At 36.8% G+C, this 15,562-nt stretch overlaps 1 protein-coding gene across 1 annotated transcript in view; it reads right to left on the bottom strand.

The window, feature by feature from the left end:
- KIAA0391 (KIAA0391 ortholog) overlaps positions 1–15,562 on the bottom strand; it is a 148,175-nt gene that overhangs the window by 88,768 nt on the left and 43,845 nt on the right. Inside the window, exon 5 of the mRNA XM_014538599.1 lies at positions 6,765–6,872. Within this exon, the coding sequence (XP_014394085.1) occupies positions 6,765–6,872 (108 nt within the window). The remainder of the gene's footprint in view (positions 1–6,764; positions 6,873–15,562) is intronic.

Here is a 15,562-nt window from a genome sequence, read left to right as displayed (position 1 = left end):
AGAAAACCTTCAGCCCCAGCAGGTTTGGCTCAGTGGATAGTGTGTCAGCCTGTAGACTGAAGGGTCCTGGGTTCAATTCCAGTCAAGGGCACGTACCTCGGTTGCAGGCTCAATCCCCGGCCCTGGTCAGGGCGTATGTGGGAAGCAACAAAACAATGTGTCCCTTTCACATTAATGTTTCTCTCTGTCTCTCTCCCTACCTTCCACTCTTTCTAAAAATCAATGGGAAAATATCCTCGGATGAGGATTAACAACCACAACAAAAGAAAACCTTCAGCAAAAATTTAAAGTTCAGTGTTTGGACCTGCCAATGCAACTAACTCATCTGAGGTGACGAGTAGATGAGCAGATAATATGCTGTGTTTACCTAAATATGCCCAACCCCAGGCAATGACAACCATTAATAAGTCTCAACTCTACATGGTAGCCTGCAAGTTTCTGCTGACATCAATTGTAAGACATACTCTAGATTTTTAAAAGTATCTATGTCTATCAACAAATAAATAAAAGATGCATATGAAAATTGAGAAAGTAAAATAAATTCACAACCAGAACTTATTTTTAGCACCTTAATCTCTATCATTCCTACGATGTAGGCTCTGAGATCATGGTGCTATTCTCTAAATGAATGTAAAAATGGTCTTTTCCATTTACGAGCTTATGGAGAACTATGTTGGATATACAATTAACCATTAAGGGGAAAGATTTAAAAAGAATTTGGAACATATTATACAGAGTTCATGGGAAGAATGAAAATGATCTGTTACCTGTAAATCTGGAGCAGATACCTATTACATAGTCACAAACCCAAACAGGCACCCAAAATGAGGAGACACAAGAAACCCCCAAATGAAAGAATAACAGAATTCTCCAGAAGAAGAGATAAATGAAATGGAGATAAGAAATTTATCTGAGATAGCGTTCATAATAATGATGGTAAAGCTGCTCAACAGCATGAGAAAAGATATAGTAACTATGAAAACAGAAATAAAGAATGTAAATCTGGAAACTTCTTCACACAAACACGAAAAACTCAAGACACAGAATTAGGATTTCTAATCTTTCCTTTATGTATGCTTATAGGCAATTGTAGTAAGAGAGAGACAGCCCTAGCCAGTTTGGCTCAGTGGACAGACCATCGGCCCGTGAAGTGAAAGTCCCAGGTTCAATTCCAGCCAAGGGTATGTACCTTGGTTGCAGGTTCCCTGGCCCTGCTTGGGGTGCATGCAGGAGGCAACCAATCGATGTGTCTCTCTCACACATATGTTTCTCTCTGTCTCTCCTTTCCACTCTCTCTAAAAATCAGTGGAAAAATATCCTTGGGTGAGGATTAACAAAAAAAGAGGGGGTGGGGAGGACAAATAAAACAGTCAAGGATATTTCCTTTTGGACTATTTTAACATCATTTATAAAATTTTTAAATGTCTGACCTAAAAGCTGGCCCAGCTCTTTTCACTTAGCAGATTCATGGCACGAGTGTAACTTAAATAGTTGAAGCAATCATGTAATAAGAAATCTTGAAGAAATGTGTTCTATTTGGGCACTTTTATACACTGTTGTTAGGAGCAAATGGTTATAGTCATTTGGGTAAGCAATTTGGCAACATGTAGTGAAACCTTTGCAAATATCCATACCCTTTAACTCAAGAGTTCTATTTCTGGGAATCTATTCTAAAGAAATAATCTGAAACATTCACAGTAATCTTCTTCCAAGCATTATTATTTACCATAGTGGAAAATGGGAAACAATCAAATAGGCCCACAAACAGGGAAATGATTAAAAATTGTGGTACATCCCTAAGATACAGAATATTATAGTTATTTCAAAATATTTACCAAGAATGTCTTTTTACTTTTTGTAATGTGAATTTATTTCTTATTTTAAAGCAATATATACTCATTGTTAGAAAATTTAAGAAATGGATACTAGCAACTTTTAAATCTCTGCCAATCTGGAACATAAATGTTTTAAATTGCATACCTGTAAATATGAATAAGGTTAAAGTACTTTTCTACTGCCTGGCTCATCTTTTTCTCACAGGCTTATAAGAGTCTTTGGTACAGTCAGGAAATTAGCCCTTTATTATGTATGTTGTAAAAAATATTTTTCAGTTTGTTGTTGTTTTTTAACAGTGCTTATAGTATTTTTTATAGTCTAGGAAATTTCTCTATTCTTTCCATTAGGGATCTTGGATTTTATGTATGTTTCGAAGGTCCTTCTCATCTCAAATATGACAGTGATTATTGCTGAATGGTAGAATTATATATGATTTCCCTTCTGTAATTTCCAAATTTTCTATAATTACTTGCATTACTTTTACACACAATAACTTTATAATCAGCAATCATGCATTAATTTTATAATCAGAAGAAAATAAAGTTTATTAAATTATGCTTATATGCATGCACCAAGTCCTTTGGTTGATCTCTTGCCCCCACTCCCACCTTCCCCTACCTTCCCTCTGAGGTTTGAGCACCTGATCGCTGCTTCTCTGTCTCTGTTTTTGTTTATCAGTTTATGTTGTTCATTATAATCCACAAATGAGTGAGATCATGTGATATTTATCTTTCTCCAACTGACTTACTTCGCTTAGCATAATGCTCTCCAGGTCCATCCATGCTGTTGCAAATGGTAGGAGATCCTTCCTTTTTACAGCAGCATAGTACTCCATTGTGTAGATGTACCAAGGTTTTTTAATCTAGTCATCTGCTGATGGGCACTTAGGCTGTTTCCAAATCTTAGCTATGGTGAATTGTGCTGCTATGAACATAGGGGTGCATAGATCCTTTCTGATTGGTGTTTCTAGTTTCTTGGGATATGTTCCTAGAAGTGGAATCACTGGGTCAAATGGGAGTTCCATTTTTAGTTTTTTGAGGAGATTCCATACTGTTTTCCACAGTGGCTGCACCAGTCTGCATTCCCATCAGCAGTGCACGAGGGTTCCTTTTTCTTCACATCCTCAGCAGCACTTACTATTTGTTGATTTGTTGATGATAGCCATTCTAACAGGTGTGAGATGGTACCTCATTGTTGTTTTGATTTGCATCTCTCGGATGATTAGTGACTTTGAGCATGTTTTCATATATCTCTTGGCCTAATAGTATCTAAAGTTTTACATATGTCTTCTTTTTCCCCAATTGACACCCCATAAAAATTTTCTTAAGTTTTTGAGAAAACCACGTCTCGCACATTAGACCTATTTTGAGTCTAATACTAAGGCAGAGTTTTGCATTTTCTTTTAACTCTATTGATATGAATGACATGATAGAAAAAAATTTTATACTGACAAATAAGGGTCTATTGAAAGCAAGAATTATTTTCCATTTGGGACATTCATTTCGGAGTAGTAATCACAATAATACTTACACTTATTAAGTACGTACTCTCTGCCAAGCTTACATACATTAACTTATTTACTCTTCACAACATCTTTATAAGATAGGTACTATTATTATTTCCTTTTTACATGCTGGGAAACTAAGGCACAAAGAGGGTAACTTGCTCAAACTATGAAAGGTACTAAGTAGCAGAGTCACGATTGGAACTCAAAGGGTCTTCTGGCTCCAGAATCCCCATTCTAAACTTCTAAATGAAAATGCTATTTAAAAGGTTAACAGAAAAAGTGGGAAGCTACTTCTCATAACCTAGAAAGTGTTAAAGAATGAAACAAAGGGCCTTAGATTTATCCAAGAAATAAAAAAAGGGAGGAGCCTATGGGAAATATGAAATGCCTTTATTATTGTTATAATTTACTAAGATTATTATTTTGGGTTTTGGTTTTTTTGTTGTTTTTTTACAAATCTCTAACTTTAGAGACTTGAGAAAAAACTTTATTTCCTCCTTTCTTACTCAGGTAGCGTCTCTAACCTGAGTCTGAATTAAGGTTTCCCAAATATAATGTCTGTGCACTGCTGCAAGAGAGCAGTGTTCTAAAGAGTTGGGAATAACATTACTTATTTGTCACGTAAACTGTTGCCAGCATAAAATTCTTTTTTAAAAAAAACATTTTTTTTTATAAATTTTTAGAGAGGGAGAAACATCGATCAGCTGCCTCCCTTATGTACCCCGACCAGGGACAAACCCACAACCTGGGTATGGTGCCTTGACCAGGAATTGAACCCCGGCGACCTTTTGGTGCAAGGGACAATGCTCAACCAACTAAGCCAGTGATGGCGAACCTTTTGAGCTCGGCGTGTCAGCATTTTGAAAAACCCTAACTTAACTCTGGTGCCATGTCACATATAGAAATTTTTTGATATTTGCAACCATAGTAAAACAAAGATTTATATTTTTGATATTTATTTTATATATTTAAATGCCATTTAACAAAGAAAAATCAACCAAAAAAATGAGTTCGCGTGTCACCTCTGACACGCGTGTCATAGGTTCGCCATCACTGAACTAAGCCATACTGGCCAGGGCCAGCATAAAATTCTTTTAAGAGTAAAAGCTAAAAGTAGTGGTAGGTGCCTATGATTTCCCTGGTTATCTTGTTCTTTGCCCATTTGCCACAATTTGCTAGAACAAGCATGTCAAATTCAAAGGCTAACATAGGCTAAATAAACAAGGTATAAGTTTATGTGGGCTGCAAAAAAACAAAAGCTTCAATTTTCACAGAAACGTAGGTTTATTTCGATAGAGACATGCTGAATACAAAGGGCTGAAATAAATGAGTAGTTGTTACATAAAATAATAGAACATTTTAATAAAAATTAATATTTTTTCTTGAACATTAACTTACCAGACACTGAATAACTGCACAAATTAATAAGCATAATGCCAATAAACCTATTTTTCTTGTTCTCTGAAAGTGAAATATTTCCTGTTGTTCACACCCAACAAGTCAGTCCAAGACTAATGATGTGGCAATCGGCCGCTAAAATATTCGCTGCTAGTATTAGTGGAGAGAAATGGTGCGACCGCATGTAAGGCGAGTAAGGGAAATGAATGCAACACGATTATAGTAATCAGTCATTAGCGAACGTTGTAGTTCCTTATTAATAAATATATATAACAAGATAATGTAAAAATTAAGTTACAAAATTTTTATTAAAACGTTTCTTACATACCGTTATATTGGCTGGGCCGCAAAAATATTCATTGTGGGCCGCAAGTTTGACATGCTTATGCTAGAATCTTTCAAAATGTGTACATTTTTCTTCCATAATAGGAAGAATGCCAGGAAATGTGTCAACTACATCACATTCAACATTTTACTTCCCCCCCAAAAGTTAATTCAATTCAGGCTACAGTCGGTCCTTGGGTTACGTTGGAGATCCGTTCCTATGTCGCGACATAACGCGATTTTCGCCGTAAGTCAGAACCCACCTACATAAGCACCTACGTCACGCACATACACAGTAGTAATGAAGTAAAAAAAATTTAAAAGAAAGATAACAATTCCTGACCTTTACTTGTGGTAAATAAATAATAATAAACATAAAGCACATATGTACATACGTCGAAATGACGGAACTTTTTTTTTTTTAATAAATAAATGGGAGATGGCGACATACGAAAGGAAGTATGTCGAGTTTGACGTAACCCAAGGACTGTCTGTATATTTTTCTGGCAAGCCAATTTTTAGTGCTTTGTGTGAAGTTAAAAGTCAAACAAAAGATAAACAAATATGACACTTTCTAATTCTCCTTGGCTTACAGAATAGGACATAAAGATTTTGACATTTCATTTTCATCATGACTAAATTAGATGATGAACTCTTTAAAATGAGCCTTTCTAATTCTAGCTCTACCAAGAATTAGTGATAATTATGTGTTTCCTTTTTTTTCGCTTTGCCTTTGTCAATGTTACTGCCTCAAAGGCCCCTTCAAGTGCCTAAGAGACGAAAATATGTTCCACTTGCTTTGTTTTAAAAAAAATAAGGATTAAAAAGTACATACTTGACCATAAAAAGGTAGGCATAAACATAAAGGCATATAAAGAAATTTCTGTAAATCAACCTTCTTCTTTGTTAGTACTTGTAAGCTTCTCTGAGTATGAATGGCAAAATACTCTAGTAGAATCTCTGAGAAACAGCTTTTAAGTTGGCAGCAATTTTTAAGAAATAAGAGTTTAACTACAGATGAATGACCATAGATTGCCAGCAGTAAGAGCTACAAGACTGAAACCTTAGAGCTCTCTACAAACTAATTTTGATGTTATGACTGCTTTTTAAGGATTTGCTGTATAAAATTAGCCTCAATTTTCTAATTTTCTGAACTGTAAAATGAGGATTAAAATAATTGCTCACAACTGCTATAAAAATCATTATATTCCTATTAGAAACTACTATGACATCTATAAACCGATTAAAAAAAATGATTACCTTACCAAAAAAAAGCCTGCTTAGGTTAATTTACAGACATATTATGTTTGAAAAAAACAAATGTGAGTAATGAATGATTAATGAATCTTGATAGTATATGCTGATGATTTTCAAATAAGGGATGTGACCTACAAGGAAATGATAGAGTAAATGGAGAGTAGAAACCTAGAAGTTAGCAAAGGTTACAAAAAGGGCTGAACTGGCCCTTTATTACATGGACTTTTAAATCTCTCATTCTTGCTCAGCCTGTAAGAGCCATTTATTTTCCAGAGATGAAAACAACAAATCTTAGTTGAGCAGTTGGTTGCTATGGCACCTTTAAGAGCTTTATTTTTAGAGGAAGGAAAAATGGGGAGCTATGAGATCCCAGGAAGATCACAAGTGGGTACAATAAATAGTTTCTAGAGATTTGGAATAACAAAATAAAACTTGTACTTACAACTTGAGACTCACGAGCTTTAGGAAACATCTTGGCAACATTGAGCCCATCAATGACGACATCAAAAGGAGGACAGCGTTCCACAAAGTTCTGAAATCTCTTAATTTCCTAAAAGAGAAAAATCAGACAAAACATTAATAAGAACATAGTAAGGACTTTTTAATAAACATATTGCTATGACTTTTATTACTGTTTTGGGGATTCAAAATATTTATCTTTTAAAAAAATACATAAACACAAAGATACTTTCAAAAAGAAATCTGAAAAAGCCAGCATAACAGTTGCAACTGCATATTCTTATCTGACACACCTTATAATCTCATAGTGCTTCACACTTCACAAAGTACGTTCCCATGCTATTTCATTTTATCTGTAACCAGCTTTCTATCCAGTCTGCTAAACTGACACACATAATACTCATGATGAGAATAAAATGTGAAATCTCTATGTCCTGTTCTGTAAGTCAAGGAGAAGTAAACTTAAGATATGGCAGTCTACCAGTGCAATTGTGTTGAAAGAACAAAGTTCTATAATTTGTAGCTCCTCTTTTGTCATCAAGAGATTTTTGCTTACTTACGGCTCTTTGGAGAACTAAATATTCATCCATTTATTCAACAAATATTTGGTGAGCATCTACAATGTGCCAAGCAGTTACCAAAGAGGCAAAAAACCCTAACTTAATGAAACCTGTGTTTTAGTAGGAGGAGACATAAAATGAACCAAATAAGCAAGTAAATTATATTATACTAGAGGCCCGGTGTACGAAATTCATGCACGGGTAGGGTCCCTAAGCCTGGCTGGTGATCAGGGCTGATCTGTGGGGTGACAAGTGGGGTGATGGGGGGAGGGGGCCCTGCTGGCACCCGCCTTGTCTGGCAGCCTAGTGCTGCCTGCTTGTCGGCCCTGCCCCCTGCCACCACTGCCAGACAGGGCCTGCAGGCTGGGGGCAGCTCCTGCGTTGAGCGTATGCCCCCTGGTGGTCAGTACACGTCATAGTGACAGTCATTCTGCTGTTTGGTCGATTTGCATATTAGGGTTTTATTATATAGGATTCAAGTGTGATAGAGGAGAGGGAGTTTCACTTCTGGTAATGATGGAGTAGTTTGTATTGGACTAATAAAGTCTATATAAAAAACAAGTATTTGAAGGAACTAAAGAATGACTACAAGCAGGCAGAAATTGGAGGACACATTTGAAAAAAGATTTGGTGATTTCAAAACATGTCTGAAATTATTTGACATTATTCCCCACTCAAGTGGAGTCTAATTCCCTTCACATGAATATAAGCTCACCTTTGTGACTGGTTCGATGAAAGGAATGTGGCAGAAGTGGAGCTATCTGACTTCCAGGACTAGGTAATAAAAGGCAATGTAGCCCTGACCGGTTTGGCTCAGTGGATAGAGTGTCGGCCTGCGGACTGAAAGGTCCCAGGTTCGATTCCGGCCAAGGGCATGTACCTTGGTTGCGGGCACATCCCCAGTAGGAGGTGTGCAAGAGGCAGCTGATCGATGTTTCTCTCTCATCGATGTTTCTAACTCTCTATCCCTCTCTCTTCCTCTCTGTGAAAAATCAATAAAATATATTAAAAAAAAAAAAAGGCAATGTAGCTTCCATCTGACTCTCCTAGGATACTAGTGCTTAGAATCTAGCTTTCATAAAAAGCCCATGATGGTTCAACTGAATCCCAGGCAATAGCCAGGATCAATCATCAGACCTGTGAGAGTGAGGAAGAGTTCAAAATGACCTCAGCCCCCATTTGATTACAACAGAACACTCAAGTAAGAATCATCCAATAGTCTAGTCAAGACCTAGAACCATGAGAGATAACAATAATACTAACTGATAAATGTTTTTGTTTCATGCTACCACATTTGGGATGGTTTGTTACCTATCTATATAAAACCAGAAAAGAAGTAAAATGCACAAGGTAAAATTTGTCTATACATGGCTTTTTGCCAGAGTCAGCATGATTGGCAGGGCAGATAGAAATCAAACAGAAAGGTGCAGACTTACTGTTTTCAGGAATCAAAAGACAGAATTCAGGGCTGCCTGAGAGGCTAAAAAGTAAAAGAGGGATTGCTAGAAAGGAGGAAACAAGAAAATCTTTGTATAAATCTGCCCCAATCCTTGACTAACCCATCTGTACATGCATGAAGAAGACTCCAAAGAGCCCTGCTAAAACACAACAGATAAAAGACTTGAAAGACCTCAGGAGAGATTTCAGCTACTATCCACTACAAGGGACAAAGTCTAAAGTCTAAACAAGTTTAACATTCCTCTAAAGCAAAAAAATCAATAATTTCCAGAGGAAGATGATAGAATCCAGAGCCTTTGAAATATGTCCATCACTATGTGCATATATAATTAAAAAATTAATATGAGGAAAATGTGACTCAGAGTCAAATGAAAAGAAAGTCAATAGAAATCAATGTAAGGTCCAGATGCTGGAGTTAGCAAACAAGAACTTTAAAGTAACGACTGTGAATACATTCAAGAATTTAAAAGAAAATATAGTTATGACGAATACAAAGAAGGGAAAACATACACAAATACAGAGAGTCCCTGACTCACAATTTTTCATCTTTATAATGGTGCATTCAGTAGAAACCATACTCTAATTTTGAATTTTGATCTTTTCTTGGGCTAGTAATATGTAGTATAATACTCTCTCGTGATGCTGGGCAGAGACAGTGAGTCATAGCTCCCAGTCAGGCATATGATCATGAGGGTAAACAACAGATATTCTATAGTATACTATGTTGTCAGTATTTTTTTTTATACTGTTTTCTGAGTACCTTTAAGGTATATTAGGCAAGATAATGATGTTAGGTAGGTTAGGTGTATTAAATGCATTTTTTACTTACAATATTTCAATTTACAATGGGTTTATCTGGATGTAACCTCACTGTAAGTTAAGAAGCATCTGTAGAAACTATAAAAACATTCTAGAACCAAAAATCACAAATATGAAATAAAATATTCACAGGCTGGATTTAGCTGACTGGAGATGGCAGAAGTAAAAGTCAGTGAACACAAATGCAGAGCAATAGAAATGATCCAATATGAAGGGGGGAAAAGGTGGAAAGTAAAAGATGAATTGAGCCTTGGTAACCTGTGAAACAATGTGAAACAGATTAACATATGTAATTAGACTCCTGAAAGAGAGGATAGAAAGGAGAAGGTAGGAAAAAGTGTGAATAATAATTAAAGGAGGAAACAACAAAAATCTGTGTATAAATCTGCCCCAGATTTTTGTTTTTCCCAAATTTGATGAAAAACGTAAGTTTAGCGACCCAATAAGCAGAGCAAATTAAAAGGTAGATGGGAGAGCGCGGAACATGGCGGGCATCAGCTGCGGCAAGATGGTAGAGGTGAGCAGGGGTGCCAGACCAAGGCAGGGTGCCAGTTGCTGTCATCGGGGGAAAGCCTCTGGTGATTACTAAAAATTCTTTGCTCCTGCGTGCCATGGTCCCGCCCAGCACTCACATCTGCTGCCAGTGCCAGCCCCACTCACACCTGCTGCCACTGCTCGCAGCCCCTGCTGGCGCCAGCCCCTCTCACACCCATAGCCAGCGCCGCCGCTCGCACCCACTGCTGGTGTTGGCCCCAATAGCTCCACGCTGGCAGCGGTACAAGCGAGCGGGGCGGTGCTATCAGCATGTGGGAGCAGCGGTGGCGGGAGCAGGACTGCCGCAGACAGGGGACCAGGAGCCATGGCGGGAGGGGGAGCAGAGGATGGGCCGAGACCTAACCCTGTGCCCACCGCAGCCTCATGGCCCACAGTTCCTTTCAAGGTGCACAAATTCATGCACTGGGCCCCTAGTTACATATAAGATAACTAGAGACGCTATGCACAAAATTCATGCAAGGGGCTCAGCCCTCACAGCCACGGCTGCCTCGGCCCCTTGCAGCTGCAGCTGCCCTGGCTTTGTCCAGAAGGTCATCTGGACAGTCATTCTACTGTTTGGTCTAATTAGCATATTAGCTCTTTATTATATAGGATGATACAAATGACAGTTGAATCCCCATCAGACAATGGGACCAGAAGACAATGAGAGAATGTTTTTAAGTGATGACAAGACACAAACAAAAAACCCTGTCAAACTAGACTTATATGTAGCAAAAAATTTTTCAAGCACTGAGGTAAAAAAGTAAAGTGAAATAGGCATTTTCAAGTAAATGGAAACTAAGAGAACTCATCACCAGCAAGCTTGCATTATAAGAAATGCTAATGCAATTTCTTCAGGATGAAGGGAAATAACATGAGATGGAAATTAGATGTAGAAGAAGAAATGTAAAACATCAGATAAAACCCATATAATTTTGTTAACCAGTGTCATCCCAAAAAACTCAATAAAAAGGGGGAGGGGAGAGAAAAACATTAGAAATGGTAAACATATGGGTAATTATAAAAAAGAATATTTTTCTTCCTTTAATTTCTTTAAAAGACCTGATCTGTTAAAGAAAAATATTATGACACTGTACTATAAGGCTTATAACATATACAAATGTGGTATGTATGACAATAATAGCATAAAGACCACAAAGTGGTAAATAAAATTCTATTGCTATTAATATTCCTACATTTTACGTGAAATGGTAAAACCTAAACTTCAAGTGGACTGGATTAAGTTAAAGATTCATATTGTAATCCCAAATCATACATTAAAAAGCAATGCAGAAAAGGTATAGGCAAAAATCCAGCAGAAGAATTAAATAAAATACTAAAAAAATTCTGGTTATCCACCCTCTATCCCCTACACACACACACACACACACACACACACACACACACACGAAAGGAGGAACAGAGGGAGCAAAAAAATAGAAAACAGAGCAAAATATTTAAATTCAACACTATCAAAAATGCTTTTTATAATAAATGTACTTTTAAATATAAAGATAGATAAATTGAAAGCAAAAAGCAGGGAGAAAATATATATTGGTAAGCTTAAGAAAGTGGAGTGGTAACAGAGAAAATAGGCTTCATGAAAAGGAGTATTACAAAAAGTAAAAACAGACACTACATAATGACAAGATCAATATTCCAGGAAGTATACTCATATATAAGAAGATAGCTTTGAAATACATAAAGGAAAACTTGACAGAACTAAAAAGAGAAACAAATAAGTCTACAATTATAAATGGAGATTTCAACACTCTTCCCTCCATAATGACATAACAAGTAGATAAAAATCAGTAAGGGTAGAGACAACATAAACTACACTAATAACTACTTGGTTGATATCTGAAGGATTTGAGACCCAACAACGGCAGAATATTTATTCTTTTCAAGTACACATGGGACACCAAGACATTCACAAGCTCTAGGCATAAAATACTTCTCAAATATTTCAAAATATTAAAATCTGAAATAGTATGTTTGCTAATCACACACACAATTAAATCCGAAACCAATAGCAGAAAAAATATCTATAAATGTCCCAACTATTTCTAAATTACACTTCTAATAACCTGTGGGTCAAAAAAAAATTACACAGGAAATTAGAAAATATTTTAACTAAGTGATAATAAAAGATTACATATCAAAATTCATTGTATGCAATAAAGCAATCCTTAGAGGGAAATGTATAGCTTTAAATGTTTATACGAAAAGAAGGTCTAAAATCATTGATCTAAGATTTCACCTTAAGCTAGAAAAGAAGAACAAATTAAATTTCAAAGAAAGTAGAATAAGAAAGTGCAGAATCAAAGAAATAGAAAACAGAAAAAACAAGAAAATTAACCAGAGAAAAAGTTGGAGGCAAAATGAACCTCAACCCCTATCTCAGATCACACTAAAAAGTTATTTTTAAATAGAACTTAAGTCTAAACCAAAAAGCCAAAACTATAAAAATTCTTGAAGAAAACAGACAAATTCTTCACATTACGATCAACAAAAATGTCTTGGACAACACATAAAGTTATCACCGATATTCATATAGCGAGCCTCTTGATATGAAGACGTTGAGAACATAAGAGCATTTTTATGATATTTTTACCAAAAGTTCATAACTTGAATCTAATCATAAGGAAACAAAGATAAAGCAATATCTCAAACTGAGAGACATCCACAAAATAATAGGCCTATAGTGTGTATGTTTTTAAGTGGAGGTCCAAGAAAGACAATGGAAACTGAGCTTTTAATCGAAGATTAAAAGAAACCATGGAAACATGACAGCTAAACCCAACGTGTAATCCTGGACTGGATCTGGAAAAGGAAAAGCTTATTGTGAAAAGTGACAAACCTGAGTATCAACTGTGGATTAGATAATATTATGTATCAATGTTACAAAGATGAACTTCCTTCAGAGTCTAAAAAAAAGTATCTTGGGGCTGGGTCAATGTGGCTCAGTGGTTGAGCGCTGACCCATGAACCAGGAAGTCACTGCACATGCCCAGGTTTCAGGCTCAATCCCCAGTAGGGGCATGCAGGAGGCAGCCTATCAATGATTCTCTCTCATCATTGATGTTTCTATCCCTCTCTCCCTCCCTCTCTCTGAAATCAATAAAAACATATTTTAAAAAAAGAAAGAAAAAGTATCCTCAGGTAAGAATTTAAAAAACAAAACAGCCTTGGCCGGTTTGGCTCAGTGGATAGAGCGTCGGCCTGAGAACTGAAGGGTCCCAGGTTCAATTCTGGTCAAGGGCATGTGCCTTGGTTGCAGGCACATCCCTGATAGGGGGTGTGCAGGAAGCAGCTGATCGATGTTTCTCTCTCATCGATGTTTCTAACTCTCTATCCCTCTCCCTTCCTCTCTGTAAAAAATCAATAAAATATATTTAAAAAAACAAAACAAAAACTCACTGAGCCCTAGCTGGTTTGGCTCAGTGGATTGAGTATCAACCCATGGACTAAAGGGTCACAGTTTGGATTATGGTCAAGGGCACATACCTCAGCTGTAGGCTCGATCCCTAGAGGCAATCACATGGATGTTTCTCTCTTTGCCTCTCCCCAACCCTACCACTCTCTCCAAAAATCAATGGAAAAATATCCTCAGGTAAGGATTAACAACAACAAAAAACTCACTGAATTGTACACTGGCAAATTTTAATATTTATAAGTTATCCTATATAATAAAAGGGGAATATGCAAATCAACCGAATGGCGGAACGACTGGTCACTATGACGCACACTGACCACCAGGGGGCAGATGTTCAACATAGGAGCTGCCCCTTGGTGGTCAGTGCGCTCCCACATGGGGAGTGCCACTCTACCAGAAGCCGTGCTCACGGCTGGCAAGCGCAGCAGCACTAAGGATGTCCAACTGACAGCTTAGGCTCACTCTCCGTGGGCCTAAGCCATCAGTCGGACATCCCCTGAGGGCTCCTGGACTGCGAAAGGGTGCAGGCCAGGCTGAGGGACGACCCCTTCCCTCCCCCGAGTGCACAAATGTCATGTACCAGGCCTCTAGTATTTTAATAAAACTGATCAAAAAGCAAAAGAAAGAAAATCCTAATACTATACATAATATACTTCATCTTTAAAATAACCATTGATCCATGTGCATGCTTTCTCATTTGACTTTTCTATCCTCTTCAACTCCAGTTGTCTGGGACCAACCTCTTTCCTTTCTATTCAGCAAAACACCTTGTTTTAAAATTTCTCTACTCAAATACATTTCCTAGAAATGTTTAGAAAGTTCCAATTAATATCAAAACTAAATATTGGTGAGAGTAGGAATACTATTTTTTTATAAATGAAAATAAAGCTATCAAGGAGAATTAAAACAGTTTCCATATAATATGACCGTTTTTGTTTTACTCTGAATGAATCGACCGAATGGAGAACAAGGAAACAAAACAAGTGCACTAACTTTCTAAAATTCAGGTTTCACTAATAATGAACATGAACAAGATTTCCCACTATACTTCCAATTTGTCATTTCAGGGCTGCTCTTAGTACTACATTATATTCACCTCAGGAGTAATGACAAACTAAGGTATCACAGTATTACTAGAAAAATAGACATTTGTAAAAATCAAGAGTTAAACTAGATAACTCATAAAATCCCCTTCCAGTTCTGATATTCTATGTTAACAAGACTTGGAAATCCCTTAAAATCACAGAATGGAAAAGGGTATACTTGAGATTGTTTGTTTGAAAGGTGAGTGGCAGGAGCCTCGTGTAATCACAAAATGTGTAATAAAATAAAATTAAAAATCAGATCCAAATATCATTCTCTTGATACATGTCTTCTAATAGACAGAAAAATCCAAGATGTCAAGTTGGGCTCTTTTTCCCATTACTAAAGCTCTGCTCACTAAGTATATTTCTAGTCTGGGATTCTTTGTAATACTTCCTTCCAGTGAGCCTCTAAAATGCTCACTTTTCCAACTACCCAAATTTATGTATGCCATTGCAGTCAAAAGCCTCTGAGTGGATCATGCTGAAAAGGCACAACAAAGAGTTGACCTAGTGAGATAGCAAACTAACTATGGCATAAGGCGTTACAAATCTGCAAGCTTAGCTATTTTAATGGAGGGTAAATTTAAACGAAGAACAAATATTTTTTTGTAGGGCTACTGCTGGGATTGTGCTTGATTAAAGATTGGTTAATGATCTAGCATATAAAAATCCACAAATCCATACCATTCAATTATTTGAAGTATATAATTCAATTCACAGGTTTTCCAACATCACAATCGATTTTTAGAACATTCTTCAAGGTTCATCCAGAAGACATGGACTACTATCTACAAAGTGTTCAGGGAAAATACTAAAACTTATACAGTTAAACTATCATTCAAGTAAACATTTGCACACAAAGAATAAAACAGTTTACTACTCTTATCCT

Source organism: Myotis brandtii, unplaced genomic scaffold (assembly GCF_000412655.1).
Source record: "Myotis brandtii unplaced genomic scaffold, ASM41265v1 scaffold194, whole genome shotgun sequence".
NCBI lineage: Eukaryota > Metazoa > Chordata > Mammalia > Chiroptera > Vespertilionidae > Myotis > Myotis brandtii.
This window is presented reverse-complemented; position numbering and strand designations above follow the sequence as displayed.